The sequence below is a fragment of the Symphodus melops genome (assembly GCF_947650265.1).
Source record: "Symphodus melops genome assembly, chromosome: 2".
Lineage (NCBI taxonomy): Eukaryota > Metazoa > Chordata > Actinopteri > Labriformes > Labridae > Symphodus > Symphodus melops.
Window position 1 is genome coordinate 3,000,746 of NC_136692.1, and position 24,035 is coordinate 3,024,780.

At 42.2% G+C, this 24,035-nt stretch overlaps 1 protein-coding gene across 1 annotated transcript; it reads left to right on the forward strand.

The window, feature by feature from the left end:
- Nucleotides 1-568: 568 nt before the first annotated feature.
- Nucleotides 569-19,717, forward strand: kitb (KIT proto-oncogene, receptor tyrosine kinase b). Its single transcript, XM_079337485.1, has 21 exons — nt 569-728; nt 4,019-4,294; nt 4,428-4,712; nt 6,790-6,929; nt 7,194-7,362; nt 8,763-8,952; nt 9,028-9,143; nt 9,265-9,379; nt 11,619-11,806; nt 13,058-13,164; nt 13,774-13,900; nt 14,308-14,412; nt 14,864-14,974; nt 15,553-15,691; nt 15,803-15,870; nt 15,980-16,071; nt 16,885-17,007; nt 17,520-17,631; nt 17,834-17,933; nt 18,226-18,331; nt 19,031-19,717. The coding sequence occupies exons 1-21, from the start codon at nt 677-679 to the stop codon at nt 19,172-19,174; spliced, it is 2,865 nt and encodes a 954-aa protein (XP_079193611.1). The 5' UTR covers nt 569-676; the 3' UTR covers nt 19,175-19,717.
- The last annotated feature ends 4,318 nt before the right edge of the window (nt 19,718-24,035 follow it).

A 24,035-nucleotide genomic window follows, 5' to 3' on the forward strand; every position in this document is an offset into this window, starting at 1 on the left:
CACGCGGGGTTTAGAGTAGGTAAATTAAGTTTATTCAGTCTGGGAAGAGTGAGACATCTTCGACAATCATGTTGATTAAAGCTGGGAAATATGAGTCTGTGAAATGCATCACAAGCTGAATGGGTTTGTGCAGAGGGAAACTCCTGCCAAGCGAGGAGCTGTTATCATCACAGCAGGTCACACTGGCCCAGACCAAGAAGTGTGAGAAAAGAACTGAATTATTATTCAGATCAAAGAGAACAACCACTCCTTTAGCATTCAATACTTTCATTACAGTTGATTTTTCTTTATTTCTTTAGGCTGTGGCTACACAAATAAGGAAGGAGATGCTTTGGGCAGAGCTGTGTGTGTGTGTTTTTTTTCCCGGTAGTAACCGACTCATCATCTTGGCCATCCTCCAGCCAATGCGGGACAGAAAGGAGTGGCAGGGATCCAGCGCTGCACTGTGTCTTTAAGCTCCAGTGAGATCCAGCCAGGAGAGACGCATCCTTACAGGATCATTGTGTGTGTGTGCGCTCATTCCGGCGGAGGGACCTGCGCGCGCTGACTTCATGTAAAGAAGCGGATTCAGGTTTATTTGTTTTGTTTTTTCTTTTGAAGCCACAGGATGGTCATATTTTCGCTCTCGAAACACATGGAGTAAAGTAAAACAGAAGAAGCTGAAAACCGCCCAAAGATGAGATGCCTCTGGGATGCCTTCACCTTATATTTCATATTGCTGCCAACAGGTAAAAAACACACATTAAAGAAGCCATATATAAGTAACTGATATATGGCTTGATTGTGAATTTATTTATTTATTTTTGCAGGAATTAGACCTCTATTACGCCTTTACCCCAAATTGTTGTGTATGTTTTTTAATGTTCATATTCCTTAAGGCTTGCTGCTAGTTGAAAATATAAAGCACCCTAATCGGAGCCAACTTAATGCATTAATACAACTGGGATTGTACAACTGCATTTATATTTCCATCCGCAGGCTACATTTTCTGGCATTTTTGTAAAAGTCCATCCTATAAAGATGGCTTTTCTGCCAATAGATAAACATGTCTTACAAACATGTTTGTTAGTATCACCGAGTGGTCTTTATGCACTTTATTCTGACTTCTTCAGAAGTGAAAAAAACCAAAATGAAGCATGCGTAAAGGCTCCATGCGCATGCTTGTTTTACTTATACGTGTTTATTACTATAGCCTACAATTATGGTCCCAACACTGCAGCTGTTTGTCTGTGCACGTGGTGAAGCTTTTTCATTTAACGGTGCAGCTCAATAACCTGTCAGGTCAAGTCCGCCGAGCATATCAACAACCAGGAGGATTTGCATAACTGTCGAGGTATGATGGTGTTTGGGCTGCGTTTCCTGGAAGGCAACAGGTGTGTGTGTGTGTGTGTGTGTGTGTGTGTGTGTGTGTGTGTGTGTGTGTGTGTGTGTGTGTGTGTGGTGTGTGTTTCAGCCACCATTTGAGGACAATTAATAATTTAATCCACACAAGTAAAAGGGACTATTGTGTGCGCCCAAACTCGGCAGCAGCAGAAGAAGCAGCACACATCTTTTTTAAACACACAACTTGCAGCATCTTGACATCTGAACTGCTCCTGACTGCTGTGCGATGAAAGCTTTGTGTTTAGTCATACCACAGCCTCGGGTTCACTGTGGAACCGTTTGCTTACTCAAATAACACAAACAGCGACTCCAGAGCACAAATCCGAAAAGATTGCAAGCAGCCTTAAAACATGCAAACAGTGAGAGCCAGCAGTAACACAGCCAGATATTGGTATTTCGAAATGAGGGCTTATTTGCATCCACATGTCTCTCCTTCTGGGCTTTCTCATCCCCGACGAGCCTAAAGGCACAACAGTCACATGAAAATCTTGTTCTTGAAATGGACCCTATCATGTGGGAATCTGCAAGGAGAAAAAAAAAAGCACAAAGAAAGAAAAGATAACTCAGAGGGGGGATGGCAGCTAAACTGAAAAGAAAAATGTTGGTTTAGTTTTATGCATCTTAAGGCAATGGATTTAGGGGCCTTAATGTATGATTACTCAGCGGGTAGACGGAACATAATTATTGATTGTTCAATTGAGCCACAGTGGTCTGATAGCACTTTGTCTTTAGGGGCTCAGTGCCAATTATAACATCCTATTTAACCATCACATAAGGAACCATAATCAATTCTATACTGTACCCTATACAGATACAATCAGGAGGAGATTGCACATAAATAATTTGCACCTATTAGATCTGGCACTTCTCTGAAATATATTAAATTGATGGATTTTTTTAAATCTTAATTCTTAATATAAGCTTTATGAGTTGCTACTTTTTTAACTTCTGTGACATGATTTTTTAAAAATGTTTTTCCCATACCTTGTAGACGTCTGATGAGTGGGAATAATCTGGAAACTAATCTTTAATGGGACCTCTTATTCTCTGATTTTAGCTCTTTTTTTTTATCAACTATACTTACATGCTTACTAGCATCATGTGGTGTATTCACACATGCACAAAACTCCTGAAAGTTCCCTGAAAATGTTCGAGGTGAGCTGCATATGCGAACACTCTCGTTTCCACTTACTGTCCATACTGTATGTGACCTGTGTCCGTTAATCCATAAATATACAGATAATGTGTTCTGGTGTCCAACGTAACAGCCAATCAGGAGAGACACGTGAATAAAGACAATTCTTTGTTACAATGGTTAACATGGAAATGTGACTTGACTGAAAGTCTTTGGTGCTTGGACTCTGTGAGCGTCAACAGAATGAATCCCCCCCCCCCCATTGAGTCCAGACCCTGCTGGTTGTGGTGGAGCTGGACGGGTGGAGAATTGATGGATTGATATTCTGCAAAGACAGGCGGTGATGGGGAGGTGGAGGGGCGTACAAAGAGTCAGCATGAAGGAACTAAAGACAAAGAAAGAGTCATATTTAAGGGGGGGGGCAAAACGATGACAGGCTGACGATGAGCAAGGAACTCAATGGTTAGATGAGCAGTGCTGATGTGGGGATTATCCAGCCCTGCAGACTGATATATATAATATATCATATATATAATAGATATATAATGACTGAATTTAGATTGATTTACATTTACGCTTGAAGTCGGGGTGAGCTGATGCACCAACATCTGCAGGAGAAATTCAGGAGAAATTCACTTTGTATCCTACAATCTTTGTTCACATACTTGATCTGCTTTATAGATAGATAGATAGATAGATAGATAGATAGATAGATAGATAGATAGATAGATAGATAGATAGATAGATAGATAGATAGATAGATAGATAGATAGATAGATACTTTATTGATCCCGAAGGAAATTCAAGGTTGATACAAGAGACCGGTTCTGCAGCGATACATTTCGCGCTGATTATATCATTTGTTTCCACTTGCTGTGTTTTATTCTTCACTGTCCGACCTCTGTTAGCTTTATAGCCATCCAGGTTTTCCACAGCATTTTTTGAAGACCTGTCTTGTCTTATGAGACCAGCGTCAGGCTGTCCTGAAATGTTCAGGTGTGCATGCCTGATCGTTGTGGGTGGTTTAAAAAAAAAAAAAAGTGTAGCCTCTAGTGCATAAAAACCAGTAATGTTGAAACTTGTATTAGCACTTATTGCTGGTTTTCCGAAACATGGATTTGCCTTTAAGAGTATACTCTGATGGAAACTCAGATTTTGTGGCATGTAAACTCATGAACCAGATTTTTAAAAAATTGTCTGAGCCTATCACTGACTCTCATGATCTCAGAAAAAGCATATTAATGATCAGATGTGTCTTTTTTCATGTCAACAACATCAGAAAATTAAAACCAGGTTTTTAGTTCAGATGGTCATCTGAAGACGCTTCTATTCTATCTTTGTGGAGCTTTTAATTAATTTAGAAGTTACTGAAAGCAGCAGGTTTTTTTTTTTCTCGCCCATCTGGGCTGGAATTTCACCCAAACTCAACTCCTCACAGACGCCAAAAATAATCGTCCAGATCGAGCATACGTCAAACATACTGCGCGTCCTCTGTTGCAGTGTGGTGCGAGCCAGTCATCTCCCCCAGCGGGCCTCATGTAGTCGTTCCCAAGAGGGGGAAGCTGGAGCTGCGTTGCCACGACAACGCCACGACGTCTGGCACCCCGTCGAACCTGAGGTGGCAGCGGGAGAGGGCTCGCAGGCTGGAGGGGGAGCTGGAGGAGGGCGGGGTCGCTTACGTCAGGATGTCGTCGGTGCAGGCCTACCACATGGGCCGCTACGTGTGTGTCAACAACAGCACGCTTGAACATCGCTCCATCTACGTCTATGTGAAAGGTGAGGAATGTCATTTAATGCTCCTAATGTTATAAATGTTTTCTTTTTAAGTCTGTGAAACCTTTTGAAAAATGCTTCCTGTCTGAGTGATGCTCTTTAAATAACCTCGCCTCGTTTTGCCTCATCCCCGCAGACCCCCAGAACGCATTCCAGCGCACCATGGTGAACAACATCCTGGTGCGTGCGGGTGAGCTCTGCACCATTCCCTGCCTCGTAACCGACCCCGAGGTCGACCACTTGACTTTGGAGACGTGTGATGGACGGCCCTTGCCCTCTGGTATGACTTACCGCAGCAACCTCCAACGAGGCGTCATCATCAGCGATGTGAGGAAGGAGTACGAGGGCTGTTACATTTGCACGGGACAACTCGGCGGCGTCAAAGTCATGTCAAGCCCGTACACTGTGGATGTGCGACTTGGTAAGTCAAAGACATCATTAACAAGGGTGATCTTTATTTTTTTTTTTTTAAGGATTTTGTTTCCAAAAACTGTAGACCAGGAGTAGCCAACCCTGGTCCTCGAGGGCCAGTATCCTGCATGTTTTAGATGTCTCCCTCTTCCAACACACCTGATTCAAATGATCAGGATTGTTATCAGGCTTCTGCAGAGTTTGATGATGAGATAATCATTTGAATCAGGTGTGTTGGAAGAGGGAGACATCTAAAACATGCAGGATAGTGGCCCTCGAGGACCAGGGCTGGGCACCCCTGCTGTAGACCATCTTTGTTAAATCACATCAGCCGTTAACGTGCAGCAAAAACCTGGTTTGTAATTTAGCTCACAATGAAGCAGAAACTTCTGGTTTGTAAAGGCAGGTACAGATTCGCTCTGCACATGGGAGGATTTGTCTTATTACTCCGGAGTTTTGATTTTGTTCTGCCTAAAGGCACTTCACGTATTTGCATAATTAGAGGTGCGGCTGAGTTTGCAAACAGGCGGGCACTTTGTCGCTGCTCGCCAGGAGGCTGACGCTCTACCTCTTTGTCTGTTTTTTTTTAGTTTGATGTTGGGACAGCTTTTCAAAATGTGGCGTCCAACCACCATTGTTGGGCTTCATAACTCCCCTTCAGAAACCGATGTGTGACCTGACAGATACAGATCTCTATGTTTTTATAAGGTCAATGATGAGAATTTATTTGAAAATAAAAGGTGAGCTATAAGACGCTGAAGGCCTCAGCTTCACCTGTTTGCCCTTCAGAAACCAGTGCATGACATCACTGAGACTGTTTGCATTATCTATACAGACCATGTATGTAATGCTAGGCTGCTAGCTACTATATCTTCTGTTGTTATTATACACAGATGTATAGCGTGAAATAAAAGTTTCGGCCATCTTGGTTGTTTACAAAAAAGTGTTTGATGCTCGACCTTCAAGCTTGTCGATGCAGCTGATGACAATCAGCTAATTATGTTTTAGTACACAAGGAAACACGAGAGTTGTTGTTGACATCCTTATACACGTTGATCATGAACACATAACACTGCAGGCGAGTTGGTTGAGCGATATCTGCTTTGACCCACTGACTGAGAGACATTAGCATTTCTATTCCCTGAACTGCTATGGCTACAAATCGACTTCAGAGACCGTAATGCATCCGGCTTCAGCTCAGGGTCACTGCAGTGTACAGTCCTCCTTGAACTATCTGTAATGTAGATGTGTTCTGGGAAAAGCAGTTAAGCTCCAAAGTTTGTATCTCATCTGCAGTACACAGTATAAATAGTAAATGTGCCCATAAAGCATTTTGAGTTTACGTCAGTGGAAACGGATCATGTTTGTGTTCCTCCCCTGTGATGCATCAGCATTTTCAGTTTGGTCTGCGGTGGAAAGGAGACTAAACAGAGACGAGCCGAAGCAGGCTGGGGAGGTGTAATGTCCTTCTAACCGACGGAGAGAGGGAGTGAGAAAAAAAAGAGACGCGAAGGGATTAGAGTGCCTCACTGAACAAAGCTTTTGTAACGGTGCATGAAGGCGGCGTTTGAGAGTAAATAGAATTATCGCTTCGTCTTCGTCAAACACAGCCGCTGGACTGACGTCAGCAGGCTGCTCATGTTCGAAGTTCATCCGGTTTATGTGTCTGCAAGTGTCGCATATGCAAATACTGCACTATGGGTGAGTGTGACCATGGGAGTAATAGACACACATGACTGTGTTTGTCCTGTAATGAACTGCTGCGACTCAATAAGAGGAGTCAGTTAAAAGCTTCTTTTATTTTACATCTCAGATGTTTAGTGTTTATTATCTCTAAGAGGACCAACATCGAACACCTTCAGTCAGACCGATGGCTGATTATGTTGAAGGCCTTTTTATACAACAGAATCATTTCATGCGTCTCAGAGCAAACGGAGCAAAGATCATGAATTCAGAGACGCAAAAAGTTCAAGGAGGAAGGAGGAAATGCTTTGGGAGTAAATAGAAGCGGTGTTTTGTCAGTGTTTTTTATGTAAACAGGCTCGCCACATTGACAACATGTCTGATAATGTTGCCTCCTGATCCAGTGCCAGAGGTGACTCCGCTGGTCACTCTGTCCCAGAAAGACACCGTCATCCTGAAGAAAGGAGAGCAGTTTGGGATTACATGCAGCTCCACAAACATAAACCCGGATTTCAGTCTCAAGTGGGATTTCCCTTCAGCAGCGGTGAGCATGTGTTTCTGTAGGAACTGTTTGCCAACGTGTGAGACGGATTGCAATCCTGACAGTTTGGAAAAGAGCCAGGATGAATCAATCAGAGAAGATAGAAAAAAGTTAAAAAAATGTCATTTTTTTAAAAACAAGATACAGAAATATAAACATCAACAAACAACAAGCAGAAATATGTTCAACCAAAATGAATTTAAACAAGAAGAAATAGAAAGAAACTGAACATCTAATTGATGACCTTTGCCTGTTTTTTTCCCACAGCATCCTAATATATCAAACGCCTCACACATCCTGCCCGGTTCACGCGGCTATCAACGCGCCACCTCACTCTTGATCCCAGCCGTCGACCAATCAGACTCGGGAACTTACCGCTGCCATGCCCGCAACGAGAGAGGCTCCAGCTCCACCGCGCTGCAGCTGCAAGTCTGCGGTGAGCGATGAAGAGGATTTACTGGGTCATTGACGCGTGAGGGGATTTGTTGTGTTCAAACAGCTGACAAGTCAAACATTACGATTGAGAACAAACTTGACTGAGCGCTTTGTCAGACATCGAGGTGACCGACCAGTTCTGAGAAATGATCTTTGTTTTTTTACTTCACGTGAAAATATTTGGGCACCATTATTGCACTTTGAAGGCAACACCGGTTAGGCTTCTTAGTTTGAGGTCGTAAAACTTGGCCTTGAGAACAGGTTTTGAAGTTCTCGGAATCAAAAGTATTTTTACTCGACCTTGTCTTAGGTCAACTTAAAGGCTGTTTTTTTAACATAATCTCTATGATAAGAAGGGATACACCTCCTACTAAAAGAATGATTATCATTCAAAGTTGGATTTTTGTCTCCTGCTTGCACGTCCCGATGTGAGTGACTCGCCCGCTCAGTCTCCACTTGCCTTGGTCTTGGTCTTGACTCAGTCTTGATCCCTAAATGTCTCGGTTTCCTAACCTGCTCTGGTCTTGTGTATTTCTTGGTCTCGACTATACATTGTAATATAAATCTGACCGCACACACAGTCTGAAGCAGAAAGCCACCAGAGTTAACAGAGAAAGTTCATGACCACCTTCGAGCGACCTGATATCTCCAACCGCTCCTTCAGGCTCTGAGCAGCCAAGTCAAAGAAAGCCTCTTTGTGTGACACAAGTGTAGACTAGAACAAAATGTTTTTTTTAATAAAAGACCAAAACTAAATCAAAGACTCTCTTTCATATCAATATTTTAAAGTGTTCATTAAAACCAAAAAAGTCTTTGAAAAACAGGAGAAAAGCAAAACCACAAGTTTAGCTGAAGAACGACACACAGACACACACACACACACACACACACACACACACACACACACACACACACACACACACAGACACACACACACACACACACACACACACACACACACACACACACACACACACACAGGCAGGCACCAATAATGCAGCTGAGGACAATCAGGGCGGGGCACCAAATCAAGTCAGAAACTAGACATGAAAAACCAGGGGCAAAAACTACAAAACAAAACTATAATACTTTTAAAAACTAAACTTAGGAATATTGAAGCACGCACAGGGAGTGAGAAACTCAAAGATACAGATGTAGTAAGTCAGCAACACGTGAAATAAATAAAAATACAGATAAGGAACACATTTATTTTGTTCCTTATCTTTATTTATTTATATCATATTTATTTATTTATGTTGTGTATTTATATAATATTACATAATATTTTATTATGTTATATTATATTATATTATATTCTCATATTACATTATATTATCATATTATATTATATATTATTTATTTATATTAGTATTAATATTATATATTTCTGATGTCCTCCAGAGCTTGGTTTCATCACCATGTTGGGATCTAAGAGTCCGATCCAGGCTGATGTCAAAGAGGGCGAGAGCCTGAGCCTCAGAGTCGAGTTTGACGCCTATCCAGCTCCGACTTCTCTGTCCTGGTCGTACAACAACAAGAAGCTGCTCAACACTACAGAGCATGTCATCACCATCCACCATCGCAAATACAGGTACAGAGGAGTTCAGTGTTCGATCTGAAGCAGCATGTGCACACAGAGGTTTGAAATGCATGTTCTTTTTATCAGATATATCAGCGAGCTCAGACTTGTGAGGGTCCTGGGCTCTGAGGGCGGGATCTACATGTTCTCAGCCAATCACAAGGATGCATCTGTGGAACATTCATTCCACGTTTATGTCAACAGTAAGTAGCTCTCACCGCTGTCTTATTGTAAGATCGCATTACTCGAGGTGATACTTGAATGAACAGATACAAAGGTTTGTTTCTGTTCATTATGTATCTTTATTTTTCTTTTTTACAAAAGGTAAGCCGGTTATCGTTGCCCAGGAAGGCCCTGTTGATGGACAGGTGCGCTGCATTGCTGCAGGATACCCCGTCCCTAAAATCAGCTGGTTCTTCTGTGAGCTGCCCCACACAAGGTATCCCTAACATATACAAATACAATAATTTCTGAAGTGTAAGCACAGCCATGAGCAGCTGAACTTCAGGTTCACAAGATCACAGGAGAACTACAAGGAAACAGGTCCATTTGTCTTTAGGTAGATTTGTTGCCTTTTTTGATGTAATGATTAAAAAGTGACGGGACATACCATGAGGAGTCTTTGGATTTATTTTTATTATTTAATTAACCAGATGCTCGTTTCCTTGTCTGACTTCCTTTTTGGGTTGATTTACGCTGTTCAGCTTGATGCATGCTTGCAGTGGTGGCGCTGGTGGAAGAGGTCAGAGAGGGCCATGCTGTATGCTTATGGTGGAAACATGAGCATTGACTAAAAAAAGGGCATGTTAGAACCTGAAATGTAACAACCAACCAAAAAAAAAAAAAAAAAATGTTGAACAAAATCCAAAATGTTTGCCGGAAAAGACCCGTCACCTGTGTAACAACTTATGAGTAAAGGTTTGAAATTTGTTACATTTTGAGCTCAGTTATCAACCAGTTGTTACAATTTGGGTTTTGTTACATTTTTTTTAATTACATTTCGGTGGTTGTTACATTTTGGGTGGTTGTTACATTTTGAGTTGTTACATTTTGAGTTGTTACATTTCGGTAGTTGTTACATTTCGGGCTCTAACAGGGAACAGTCAGCTCTGTGAATTGCCTCCTGGGGACAAATTAAGTTTGTAATTGGTGTGCTGAAGGAGCGTGTCGCACACTGATCCTTTGGAAACTAGCCAGAGTGTTTAATTTAATGCTTTCCTTTATGAGATTGAAAAGACTAGACGATGACGCAAACCTTTTAAACCTTCTAAACATCTTTAATGTTTCCCCTCCGCCACCTGCACTCTTTCTTCACTGTCTTTATCGATTCAAAGACTGGTAAACTGTCTAAATTCACAAATGACATGTTAGACTAATTAACTCAAACTTGGGATTCTTCGCCGCATATTAAAAAGCCGTTACTGAACAGCAGCGTGTTCTTCTCACAGTAATCTCAGACATGACTCATCCTCTGTTGTTTCGTCTGGCGGTTCCTCGGAGAGCGGGAGATGCTCGTGGGAGCTGAAACAAAAGTTTGTTAAAAGGATTATATCATCTTAGAGTCTCATTAGCATTCAGACTAATAAGCCAGCTGGCAGTTTTGACTCTTGGTCAAGATCCTTTTATGAGTTTGGTTAAATAGGCGTCTGGCTTTTATGATGAGAACAAGCTATTTATGAATTAATTAAGTGATTATTAAATCAGTCAAGGGTAGAGCTGTGGTTGACAGTGATGTCTTAAAGTATTTTTATTACCTCACAGTTATGGGATATGGAGTTTTTATTCTGGGAATAATGTACTTTTAGTTTATTCACACAAACATCTTATTGACCCTGAAGGGGAGTTCTAGTAGATAGGGTTGTTACGATGCCAGAATTTTTTAAACTTAGATGATAAATAGCAAAAATGTAGATGTCTATTTCAAAACCACAGCAACAAAGTTGTAGGCGCCCAATGCTGGGTTGTGTCTCGTTTTGAATAAACAAAAATGACAAACTCCTGCACACTGTCTAGTCTGCATATATTTCATTTTCATTTCAAACCTTTTTTAAAGCCTCGAAAATCATCGAGGAGTTACCTCATTTACACTGATGTCGAAGATACCGATTAAAACAAGCAACAGAGCAAAAATAAAAATTCAATGACAGGTCAGGATGAAGATCGTTGTCTTCATCTGCCCAAGAGAAACTAACGTGTCAGTGTTGAGAGAGTGTTGTAAATTATTCCACATTGTTGGAGCTAAAAATCAAAAAGCAGATTTTGAATCGACATGATTTGTGAGGATTTGGGTAGTAGCTCTCTCGTTCACAGCAACTTAATGAGGAATTATCTGTAGACCTGCGTAAAATATTAAAGAAAAGCAACAGGAGAAACTTCATCAATAATTGTAGACACAGAATGACAGAATTGAAAGGATGTTAAACAACATCATCTAAGCACTAAAGGAACATAGTGACAGAGATTATCTGACAGATTTGGAAGAAAATTGAAGTTGACAGAAATGCAGAAGTGAAAAAATTAAATATTCCCATTGGAGGAATATATGAGAGGACATCTAAGTAAGAACGTTTGCAAAGCTTTGTAATGTGTGTTTTATCATGAACATGATGTACCAGCCTCGCTTGTCTCTCCTGTAATTTTGTAATGTGACTCTCGGCTGTTTTGTTATCCTTCAACAGGTGCTCACACCTGCCCAATGCCACCCACTGGGAGACTCCGGAGGTGTCCATTGTGACAGAGTCCACCTTTGGTAGGAGCGAGGTGGAGAGCCGACTGAACGTGAGCAAGGAGCACGCTCACTACCACACCCTGGAGTGTGTGGCGAGTACGGAGGGGGAAGAGGCCTTCACGCTGTTCTCCATCAGTGGTATGACACACGTTGGCTCATACGGACAAAGATGATGCATTAGTACACACGTATGGTACACTATCACACACACACACACACACACACACAAACAGTGACTCTGTTTCTGCGGAGGCCAGGTGCGTGATATCTGGGTGCAGATTGAATGAGATTAGCGAATGCTGACTGTGCAGGCAGGGATTATACGGCGTAGCTCAACTAATCCTCGTCATCACAAACAAACAACGGGGCTGCAGCTGTCTGCAAGAGGCAAGGCAAAGCAAGTTTATTTATAAAGCACATTTCATCAACAGTGCAATTTCTTCACACAAGACTTAAGAGCACCGGGGCGGAGAGAAAAGAAACGGCAGAAATGACATTTAAGAATCCTTCAAACAGACCAGAGAGAAGATAAACTGAAAAGAGCAAAGGGACTGTTGTAAAAACTCAAAAATGAAACTGACTGAAGATAAATGCAAAGATGAGTTTTCCCACGTTCTGTGTATTATTATTAGTAGCACCTCTGATTCTCAGCCAGTGGGAATAGAAGTATAGTTAAGGTGAACAGTTTGCAGCTGTATTATTTTGCAGCAATTAAAGTAGCCAAACAATGTTGCAATGTGTGTATCAAAATATGAAAGGAAACAGACGTAAACTAATTCTCTAATCAAATAGAAAAATCCCAAAATAGGTTTACTAGAAAACAAAATCTAGTCCTTTTAATAAAGACTTATGGGAAGGAGTTTTATCAGTATTTTGAAACCTACTTCTGGTTTTCAAAGATTTGAGATTTCTAAATCTGGTCAGATCGCTTCCACGACCATAGTCTCTCTGGACTCTTCTCTCACCATCACTGAATCCTCTAGATTTTGTTGTTTGGCAAAAATGCCAAAATCAAAAAGTGGTTTACAGTTAGTATTAGCTTGTTAGCTTGGAATAAAGAGACCCCCCACTCTTAAAGGACAACTTCTTGGGCCTTTTCTGCTGTAAAGTAGCATCTAGCATGCCTCTCACTTGATCTCTACAGAATGTGTGATGCACCAACCAGTTAAATGTTAAATACAAGAAGTCCCAGGATGGAGCCTTGGGGAACTCCACATGTAATTTTGGTGTGTTTAGATGTAATGTTACCTATAGATATGAAGTCCTCCCCGGCCTTTAAGATGCTAACCTTTTTGTGTATCAAGACAGAGGGTGTGATAGTGTGTGTTTCTACTTCAAATGTTCAACATATTTTCTGATCACTCGTTTGTTTGTTTTTTCTCCTCTCAGAGCGCCTGGTCCCTCACAAGCTTTTCACTCCTCTTCTCATCGGCATGGTGGCCACCGGCGTCGCTCTCAGCCTCCTTCTGGTGGTGCTGCTCTATAAATACATGCAGGTAGTGTTGTAAATAAATCATATATTGCAAAATCATTAACTTAAAGAAGAAACACAATTTAATCAGAGTGAAAGTATGTTCATAAATCTCTCATAAAGTCCATAAATAAATGCCCATCGAAGCTATGAATTAGTTTATTGAACATGTTATGTTCATTTACATGCATGGATGTGTAGTCTTACAGAAAAGAAAGCCTTCGTTTTTGGCAAAAGACCCACTCATGTTTACTGACTCATGCCTCCCTGTAGAGTGTGGTTAAAGTTGGAAACATCTTTTAGGATATTCATCTAAGCCTTTTTAAATGAATGTGTCCTAATGAAACTGAAATGATCAATCATCCATTCAGGGTTTCACACATGCTGTAGTTCAAGGCTTTGACACTCTGATCATTAGCGTGCCCCCCTGCTGTGCAGCCTTCGTTGCACTCGGATGAGTCAGACTCGCAGTGGGATCATCGGGGGGAAAGTCTAGACTGACAACTCAAGTGCATCTAAAATGTTGTGGAGTGACGAGAACGCACGTTTGATACACACTTACAGTCACACGTAAACAACATATAAGGAAGATGAGCTAACATCTCTCTGTGTTCATTTCTCCAAACTTGAACAGAAACCAAAGTTCCAAATCCAGTGGAAGGTGATTGACAGTATCCATGGCAACAACTACATATATATCGACCCCAACCAGCTGCCGTATGACTCCAAATGGGAGTTCCCTCGACAGAAGCTTCGCTTTGGTATGACAGCTTCGTTTTTTTTTGTTTTTAGTTAAAGTACAGAAAATAATGTGTAAGAGAAATCCAGGCTGTAAACAAGTGTGTGTTAAAGTGTGTTTTATTTATCAAACTACAATGTTTGGCCACGATGACGTTCATGCAAACTGTGAATGTAGAAGGGTTTTTTTTTCCGTTTCATTAAATAAGTTTGCCACCTCTGAGGACGCAAAATAGCCAATCAATAAAACACGTTATCAAAATGCATAAAAGTATGGCAACAGTTTGACAACCTCAGAAGAAATATAAATACAGTATTCAAAGATACTGGCCTTTTCAATCTGAGACATTAATTGGATGTCATTTAGTTTGTTAGTTTAACTTTTCGTGTGTGTGTGTGTGTGTGTGTGTGTGTGTGTGTGTGTCTGAAGGTAAAACCCTGGGCTCTGGAGCTTTCGGAAAGGTGGTGAGGGCCACAGCGTACGGAATCTGCTCTGCAGATACCGTGACGACCGTCGCCGTTAAAATGCTCAAACGTAAGTGTGTGTTGCTCTGTTTGTCATCTTGCTCACTCACTTCCTGTGGCAGTGTTTTCTTTCAGATGAAGCTAAATAAATGTGTCATTGCCTTTGTTTTGGAAGGGTAAAATCTCCTCTGGGGAATGAAGGGTTTGTTCCTTCAGTTCCTTCCTTTATTCACTCTGTTCCAGTTTAATTAATTCTCCTGAGACCACTGTGTCCTTTTGCTGTCTCGCTTAAACTAAGCATGCAAGTTGCAAGTGATTTCCTGAGCCTGTATCATGTCATGTTGTTTTTAGTTTAATTCTTTGAGTTATTGTCTGTCCACTCATGTAAAAAAAAAAGAAAAGTTACTGTGCTCTATGTATCCTAAACAGAAAGTGATTTCAGACACAGTCTGTCCCTGCTCGTTTGGGCAATATATGAGACGCTGTCAGAGTTTATAAATGTCCCGATGATGTCATCCTAGCCAACGCTCACGCGACGGAGAAGGAAGCGCTGATGTCAGAGCTGAAGGTGCTCAGTTACCTCGGAAACCACGTCAACATCGTTAACCTGCTGGGGGCGTGCACCGTCGGAGGTGAGAGGAGCAGAGAGCTCACTGAATTGATTACGCATGAAAACCAGTTTGATTAGGTCTGGACACTGTAAGCCTGGTGCACCGCCACATGTTGGTTACATATTCATCGACTGACTCGTGTGTTACAGTGATTGCATGTGGAGAGATCCTGCACACGGGTTGATGTGCTGACTTACTCAAAAATCAAAATCAGATATTGGACAGTCAGTACGGCCGCGCTCCAATATGAGGACGTGTTGCACTTTGACTGGTCACAAATCTTCTGTGCAGCCGATCAATATACTTACCTGTCTAGCCCTCAGTATTGATTCTAATGCAGCATTTAAATTACGTTTCAACACAAGTATGCGTGAGTAGGTAATTAAGGAAAAGGCTCTTAGGATTAAAGATTTTTCTTGTTTGTGTTCGGCATGAAAATATCACAACTGAGTTTTTTTTTTTTAAAAACACAATCTTCTTTATCCCCATTGTTAGCGCTTTGTGTCTCTGTTTCTCTGTCATTGTTATTTGCTGTCGTGTGCTTTGAAAAAAATCTCTGTGAGAGGTTTTCTTTTAAATGTCTGCATGCATCCTGCCAGGCCCAATTTTGGTGATCACTGAGTACTGTTGCTATGGAGACCTCCTCAACTTCCTGCGCAGAAAGAGAGAGGCCTTCCTAAACTCCCAGGTTGGTGATGGTTACTATCGCAACGTCTCGAACCAAGCTGAGCCTCCAAGGTACGTTTCGAATGTGTGTTTGATCAGCTACTAATTGCAAAAAAACGCTTGACGACATTTAATGGTTATGTGTGTTGGTGTGTTTTTGTGTGGGCGTGTGTGACCATGCAGCAGAGATATGACTGGCACAGGATACATGACCATGCGTCCTTCTGAGAAAGAGAGGTGCAGCCAGTCAGGTAGAAAGTCTTCCTGTTCCTTCCTATCAACCCACTGACTGCCGAACACGCTGCAGTGAAGTCTGCGTGCTTTTCATTCACTTACGTTGACCTTATAATCTCTACCTAGACGACAAAGACGAGCTGTCTCTGGACGCCGAAGACCTCCTCAGCTTTTCCTACCAGGTGGCCAAAGGGATGGAGTACATCACTTCCAAGAACGTAAGGCGTTCACAGGCTGTGTGTGCTTTATTTATAGAGGAGTTACAGCGAAGATTTGACAGAGCTGCTGCTGGTTTATAAATCATGGGACGGACACGTGCAGAGCTGCTCCCCATAAGATCAGAACTTCACAGGGTGAAGCTGCGTTTACATTCGCTCCTTTAATGGGACACCAATAAATTCAGCTTGATTGGTTGATTGACAGCAGAAGGGGAGGTGTCAGACAAAGTGAGTAACGTCACTCAAGAAGTGATCAACTTGACGGCTGAGTAAAGCAGGAGGAGATTTCCTCTTAAAGCGGGTTATGAGCAGAAGTGAGGTCTTTGATAGGAGCTCCCCTCTCTCTCTCTCTGTGTCTACCTGGTAGAAAACAGGAGAGACACCTCAGCTGTGAGCAGAGACACTTTGCACCAGACGTATGTTCGGGCTCTTGAACCCAGATATTTCCAGAGTTTAACATTTTAATTTTCGCTGGTTGTTTTCTTGGCTCAGTCTCTCCCTCTGCACTTTGCTCGCTTTCATTAGATTAGGACGATTTAATGCGTTCATGTCGAGACCGTTACTGCCCTGAAACACTCAAATGTTTCTTACTCGTCTCCTTTTGTCTATTTTGTTTTTTGTTTTTTTCTATAATTTACTTTGCTAAATATATAAAGTGAAATGTCTCCTGTAAATCACCTCTAATTGGCCTTTTTGTGTTTGCTGTGAATGAGCATGCGGTGAGTCAGCCGCACACTGCAGAGACTGGTTACGATGTCAGGACTTATTTGTGTGTGTGTGTGTGTGTGTGTGTGTGTGTGTGTGTGCGCGCAGTGTATCCACAGGGACCTTGCAGCCAGAAACATTCTGCTGACTCACGGCAGGGTGGCGAAGATCTGTGACTTTGGGTTGGCACGCGATATCACCACCGACGCCAGCTACGTGCTCCGAGGCAACGTGAGTCACCTTTTCTTTAACCTGCCTTCCTTTCCTCTATTCACTTTCTTTGATCATTTTACTAAATGTTCCTGAATGGTTTACTCGAGACATTAAAAGCTGGAGGAATGCAGCTGAAGAAATTGTTACAGTATTTGTCAAACTGAGGGGAAGAAAAATGAAACGTATTAAAAATGCTCAGACTTATGTTATCTGATTGTGTCTTTTGTCCTATCTGAAAACGAAAGGTCAAAATGAAACGTTGTTGACATTAATTTAAAGGCAGGGTTTGGTCATTTCCTCCACATCCACTTTTTAAGATTCCTGTTGAAATTGTCTTTAGGTCCTGACAGAAATTAATAACTCAGGTGCTCTGAAAAACGAACTCATTTACACGGACGGAAAGAAAGACTCAAACGTGCCTTCTCATTGTCTCCGCTGTGTAAAAAGCGGTTTCTTGTCTCAGTCTTTCTACGAGATTTGTTTTCATATCAGGAATGAATGAAACTAAACTGCTGCTCTCCCTCCTGCAGGCTCGTCTGCCCGTCAAGTGGATGTCTCCTGAGAGCATTTTCGACTGCGTCTACACCATCGAGAGCGACGTTTGGTCCTACGGCATCCTGCTCTGGGAAATCTTCTCTCTGGGTAACATTTACAGTTGTTTCATCATCGCTCAGCTTTTAATATCATCCAGTTTAAAAACCCGGGGATTGTATATACGAGCCTCTGATTATGCTAACCAACAACACAACTCAGTGGATTGAGATAAGAAATGCAGCTCCATAAATCACCGTCAGAGTGCACGATGATGAAGACGCAATACGATAGATTCCGATGTGTGTTGCAGGTAATAGTCCGTACCCGGGGATGCAGGTGGGCTCTGCGTTTTACAGGATGATTCAGGACGGCCACAGGATGAACAGGCCGGACTTCGCTCCCGTTGAAATGTAAGTGTGCGACGATGAGAGAGTGACCTGCAACGTTCGATTATCGCTTGTCATCAGATGAGGAGAGAAAAGCGAAACAAGCTCAAGTTCTGTCAGCGTTTGAAAAAGTCACTTCTGTATCTACAAACATCTTTTATTTTATGAACTCAAACGTGTCAATACACAAACAGATCAGTCAAAATAACGGAGATATTCACACACACACACACGTGTTCCTTCATTTATTCCCGGCTGTGTATCCACACTCAGCGGTAGCCGTCGTGGAGACTAAACCCACATCTGACCTCTGCAGGTACGATATGATGCTGTCCTGCTGGAACCACGATCCTTTGAAGAGGCCGCCCTTCAGGAAGCTGGTGGAGAGGACGGAGCTGCTGCTGTCAGAAAATACGAAAAATGTAAGAAAGAAACGATGAAATGATGGACGTGTTTTTCCTGATTTCTCATTTTTTCTCTTCATCAGTTAATAAAAGTTTGAGGTGCAGATCAGGCTGCGACGACGTCTCAGTCATATTTCATTTTTACAAGACTGAATAATCGTAACTCCGAGCGTGTTCGAAAGAAGAGGAGCATCCGGTTCTAAAGACAATGGGCATTTATCGGAGAGGAGGGTTCGAACAAAAGCCCCTGTCAATCCATAAAGACCAACAGATCCTCTCTTTATACAAAGCCCAGTGTTCTTGTGATGGACTGAATATTAAACAGGAGATAGGAACAGTTAAAATGTGATTTATTGTTGTGTTTTATTGTTGTACTCATCTTGCTACCCTTAGACGTATCCCAGAGTGCTCTGAGGCTGAAGCATGAGACATTTAGAGATCTTAGACTTTCTTTATTGATATCCAAACTTGACATGAAAAATCCTCCTTTCGTGTGCAGAGCTGAATATATTCTTCTGTTTTAATGCTGAAATTTAAAAGGCTGCTCGGACCATTTTTCCTATACGATAGCTAAAGGCAATTTTACTTATTACTACGGCTAACTCTGTCATTTTCTTTATCACGAAGCTTTAGAACAGAATGCATTGCCCATCGTGTTTGTAATATGGTTCCTCATCGACGGACGAGGAAGTATCCTAAAAGTTCTGCTGTCCTCAGGTGTACCTGAGACTGAGCAACAACACTGGTCAACCGGAGCAGCAGAGGGCGCCATCACGGAGGCTGAGCTCCGTCTGCAGCACGACAGCGCCCACCCAGCCTTTACTGCAGAACTCTGTCGACGTCTTCCAGGACTATGTCTGAACCATACACACACACACACACACACACACACACACACACAAACACACACACACACACACACACACCGCAATGAAACACAACTTCCCCTACCTCCCTGATCATTCGCTCCTTGCACCGCACAAAGTTCAAGAGCCAGACACACCCTGTAAACTACTAACAACACATTCCAACTAACCTTCAGATGCTGGCTTTTCTGTATCGCACACACACACACACACACACACACACACACACACACACACACAAAAGATGCACACAGATACTGTAAATAAAGGACCCTGCGCTGGGCTCTCAGTATTGGCCTCTATCTAATCTCCCCGACGGTGTATTGATCCCTGTGGTTGGTATTTCAGGTGCACGTCTATATACAGCAGACTCCAACACTAACATCAGATTTAACTGCACCATCAGCAGCAACGCGAAGAGTTCTGGCTCACATTCAGCCTTAGATAACATCTTCAAATGCTTTGGGGAAAACACAGAATACAAGGACGAGACCCTGACCTTGGGATAAGGATTAGATAAAGAGAGTTGGTGTTGTAATGAGTGCACTGCAAACTGTTTTTTTTTATTGTTATTTGTCATGGAATTGTTTTCCCTTTTTTTGTTGGGAAAACAACTTACATTCATTTTATGTCCAGATTGAAGTGCTGGAGACCACCTTCACAGTCTGTGCATGAGGAGACATTCGCTCTTCAGCCGAGCGAAGCATAAAGAGCGGAAACATGGGAAAACGCCTAACTTGTATCTGTCAGTCATTCAAACGCTGCTTGGCTGGTTCCTGATTTGAACCCAACTTAACTGATCCCCATTTAAAAATGCACATATACAGTACATGCTTAACGTGGGCAAAGTTGGAGCTCATGAGGTTTAAAGTACGTTGGCTTAATCCCAGGTTAAATCTGCTGAGGATGCCCCCCCCCCCCCCCATCTGGCAGCCCTGCAGCGTTCTGCCCTTCCAGAAGGCTTTTAGAGAGCCAGCCAATCAGACGAGAGTGGACATGTGGGGAAGGGAACCTTAAAGAGACAGCAGCTTAAACATTTCAAGCATAGTCATAAATTGTGTTTGTTTTCAGACATTTTTTTTTTTTTTTTTTTTAGAGTTTTGGCTGCAAAGCTTCTCAAAAGGTTTCACAGACTGAGCATGAGCAATCTTTAACTAAATAAATTCTGCATCCACTGATATGGTGCACTGGACAATACCATGATAGCCTTGTAAATTAAAAAGAAAAGCCCTTTCCAAAAATCCCACATTGCCAATTGGATCAAAAGCCAATTTGGAAATCTGAAGCCCAAACAGTCCAAAAAATGAAGGACATGTGAAGAGGCCTCTGAAAAAGCGTCTCCCTCGAGTAGTAAATTTAGTGACAGCTGGCCCTGTCCATGGTGCTGAATTGGCAGTGAACGGCTCCAATTTCAAAACATGCAACAAAGTCTCTCACTCTGAGCACTTGTGAAGACCCTAATCCGAATCACGCGGTGAAAAAGTCCAGAACATTTTGGCCGCTCCCTGTAAAACAACAAACGCTAAGCGAGCTGATGATGGCTGTATGAGAGGAGTATCACTCTTCTCATGTAACCCCTGGCATACAATCAAAAACAGCGTATCTCCCAACACATCAGACTGTTACCTGCACACCTTATTTAAGTCACTGTGGCAGCAACCCTTCGTCAAAGCTGGACTTTAAAAGGTCTTGAAGACTCCTGAAAAATGAGAAAAAAGGGGGCATTCAGACGATGAACTACGGTGGCTGGGAAGAGCAAACCAACAGTTTCACCAGTCCCTAAAGAAAATGTACAAAAGGCAGAATCTTGCGGGGAAAGGGGACGTAGAAAATGCTGGAAGTGGCCGAGTGGGTTTGCACTTCCCAGCCACCATAAATAACTCCTAATAAAGACTTAAGCCATATATTGCTGCAGCACTGATTCACACCTGTATCTAGTAGCTTTGAATACTGTGACCTGTAAAGACTGACTGGTGTTTTGTGGATGTTTTTTTATTTTTATTTTTAGGATTAGCTTTGGTTTACTTACTTTTGTAAAGCCACGACGACCCGGAGTTTAGGGTGGACTGTGTGCTCCTTCTACTTGATTTATGTCAAACCTGTATGCAATGTAAATACAATAGAGATGTGCCTTTAGATTTGTTCATACTACTGAGTATCATTTGGTCGTGACACGGTTAATGCTTAGAGGGCAGCCAGCACCGAGCTTGTGTTTGCTGGTTTTGAGGCTCATGAAGTTTTGATACTGTTGGTTGACTTGTAATAATAAAGAAAGTACCTGTGATGGTAAAAACAACTGCAGAGCGTCCTGTGTCTAAGTTTCTTAATTCAGACAGCCAATCACATCTCAGTCCATCTAATGAGACATTACAGATCCACCGTGAGTGAACGCTGTCTTTGAAAAAGGAAGAAACCTAAAGAAGATCAAAAGTCATTTGAAGACCACACTTTGCAGCAACTGGATGAAATGACGCTAAGTTTCTAACTAGACTGTTCTGATCTGTCGCCCCCCGGTGGTGGTAAAACGAACTACCAACCTCCATTCGATCTGCACAGTCCCTTTGCACCTTTAAGAAAAAGCTCAAGACCCAGCTCTTTCAAGAGTACCTTAATGACAATGGTTCTGATATTATTGATAAAAATGTTACGACCCTGGCTCAAGGGAAGCAACATAAAAGAGTCAAACTCAAACTATCAGAAATAAATCATCTTTATTTCCAACAGCTTATCATGAACTGAGGGGAAGGGAGAAAATGGTGGCTGAGGTCATGCTTCTGGTCCTGGCTGCAGAGAGAGAGAGAGTGAGAGAGAGAGAGAGAGAGAGAGAGAGCTGTTGTTGACGAATGTATGGCGGCCAAGTAGTGCCACGAAAGAAATGAAACAAGGTCAAACAAGCACACAATAGTAATGACCATGGTTTTATTTGATGACGATTTTAAGATGGTTTCTATTCTGGTTAGAGCTCTTAAAACGGCCTTCAATGTCGTGCTTTGCCTCTGGTCACTTCCTGTCAGCGCTTAGTTTGCACTTCCTGTCGTTGTTTCCTCTTTTCTAGATCCGTTCTTGTGTAGTTCTTACTCTCCGGTGTGTGTCACATTGAATTAAAAGGGTCTGCTAATATTGTAGTATTATAATGAATGACGATTATCTTGGGGGCACTTGGGAGTCCGGCAGCAACGATCCTCAGGAAGCTAGAAGACGATGAAGCTCGGAAAAGTGCAGAAGTAGAGAAACAAGATGCAAAAATGGGACATGAAAGAGTGCACGAACACCGCCATCTTTAGAGCCACACTACTTCAAATACTGACAATAAACAACAACAACAACAAAGAAAGAAGAAGATTCAGCAGCCGTGTGTCACGTATAATATTTGCAACTGTTTTTATTTTCAAATTGACCAAGAGGGGAAAGGGCGGGGGTTATAGTAATAGCAAACATTTGTCTTCAAAATATTGATTATTATTACGTTTGACGTTTGGGGGGGGTAAATAAAGGAGCACAGTTTAAGAGCAGAAGGGATATACATACATACAGTACAGGTAAGCATAGCACCATTTTACACTGAATACTGGTGTTCTTCGCTTTGTGTATGTGTACAGATTTATACTAGGACTAGAACTCTTTAGAACCAAATCGTGTTGTGGAAAGGTGATCTGTGTATCTCTATGGAGAGGGGGGGGGGGGGGGGGGGGGAGGGGGCCTCGCTGTCCTTTCCATCTATGTGACCAATTCCAAACATCCTATACACCTCACCTTTCATCACCTTTCAACTCTTTATTTATTTTTTTCAACCCCGTTGTCGTCAGGAGTTCGCTGCGAGATCAGAAACAGAAAGTTCGTAATGGTGAAACATTCAGAAGTTCTGTTACGATGCCGAACCTGCGAAACGTGATTGTATTTCAGATTCTATAAATGGATTATTAATAGAAGTGAGAAACTTTGATTTTTTTTCCGTTTTCATACCCCTTTGTTTTTTCCTTCATCATAAAGCCTGTTAAAAAGGTTGTTTTTTTTTTCTTCCAGAATCAACAGTTACAACATCCATAAGTCTCTTTAAAACACCTTTTACATTCTTTGGGCTGGGTATCAGTGACTCAAACTAAAACATCTCATAAATACCCCTCAGAGTGATGCACAGACCCGGAGAGGATCTATGTATGCGATGTGATGTGAAGGGTGGAGACCACGCTCAAATAGTAAAAACCCCTCCGCTATGTTAAACACATCTTCTACTCCTGACGCGTCTCTCCGCTCTGCTGAGTCGGACACGCGGCGCCCGCCTACTTCACAAAACGTTTCCTCAACAGGGTTTGCTATTTGACTCGAGTCGTGATAAGTGTTCGGTGTGCAGTCTGTCATAGTAAAAACAACAACACTGCCCATATTTCTTTCTTTTATAGCCAGTCAGGTGACCAACGCTCTGCATGGCCCCGACGTGGATTCTTTTCCAGTCGCACTTCTGTTTCCATATGAAAATATACTGGGTTACAGTGACGGTTAAAAACATGCATACAGACTCTTTCACGCACAAACGTGTATTCAAGTTGAAGCTGTCCCACGCGCAGGCTTGCAGAATACTGGAGCCCAGCTGGAGAGGAAGTTTCTTGAATATTACAATTATTTCTCTATACTGCAACGCAAGAACTGATTGGCTATCGCCGGGGGAAACCAATAATGACCCCCCCGAGTGATACAAGAAGAAGGAGACGCTATACACACTCTCACACACACATTCTCACACACACACACACACACACACACACACAGTCAGTCTTTACTCTGAGACAAGACAACACATTCTAAAAGCTCCTTTGCCAAGCATGACACTTCCTCCAATCCAAGGCTTCTCTGTTTGA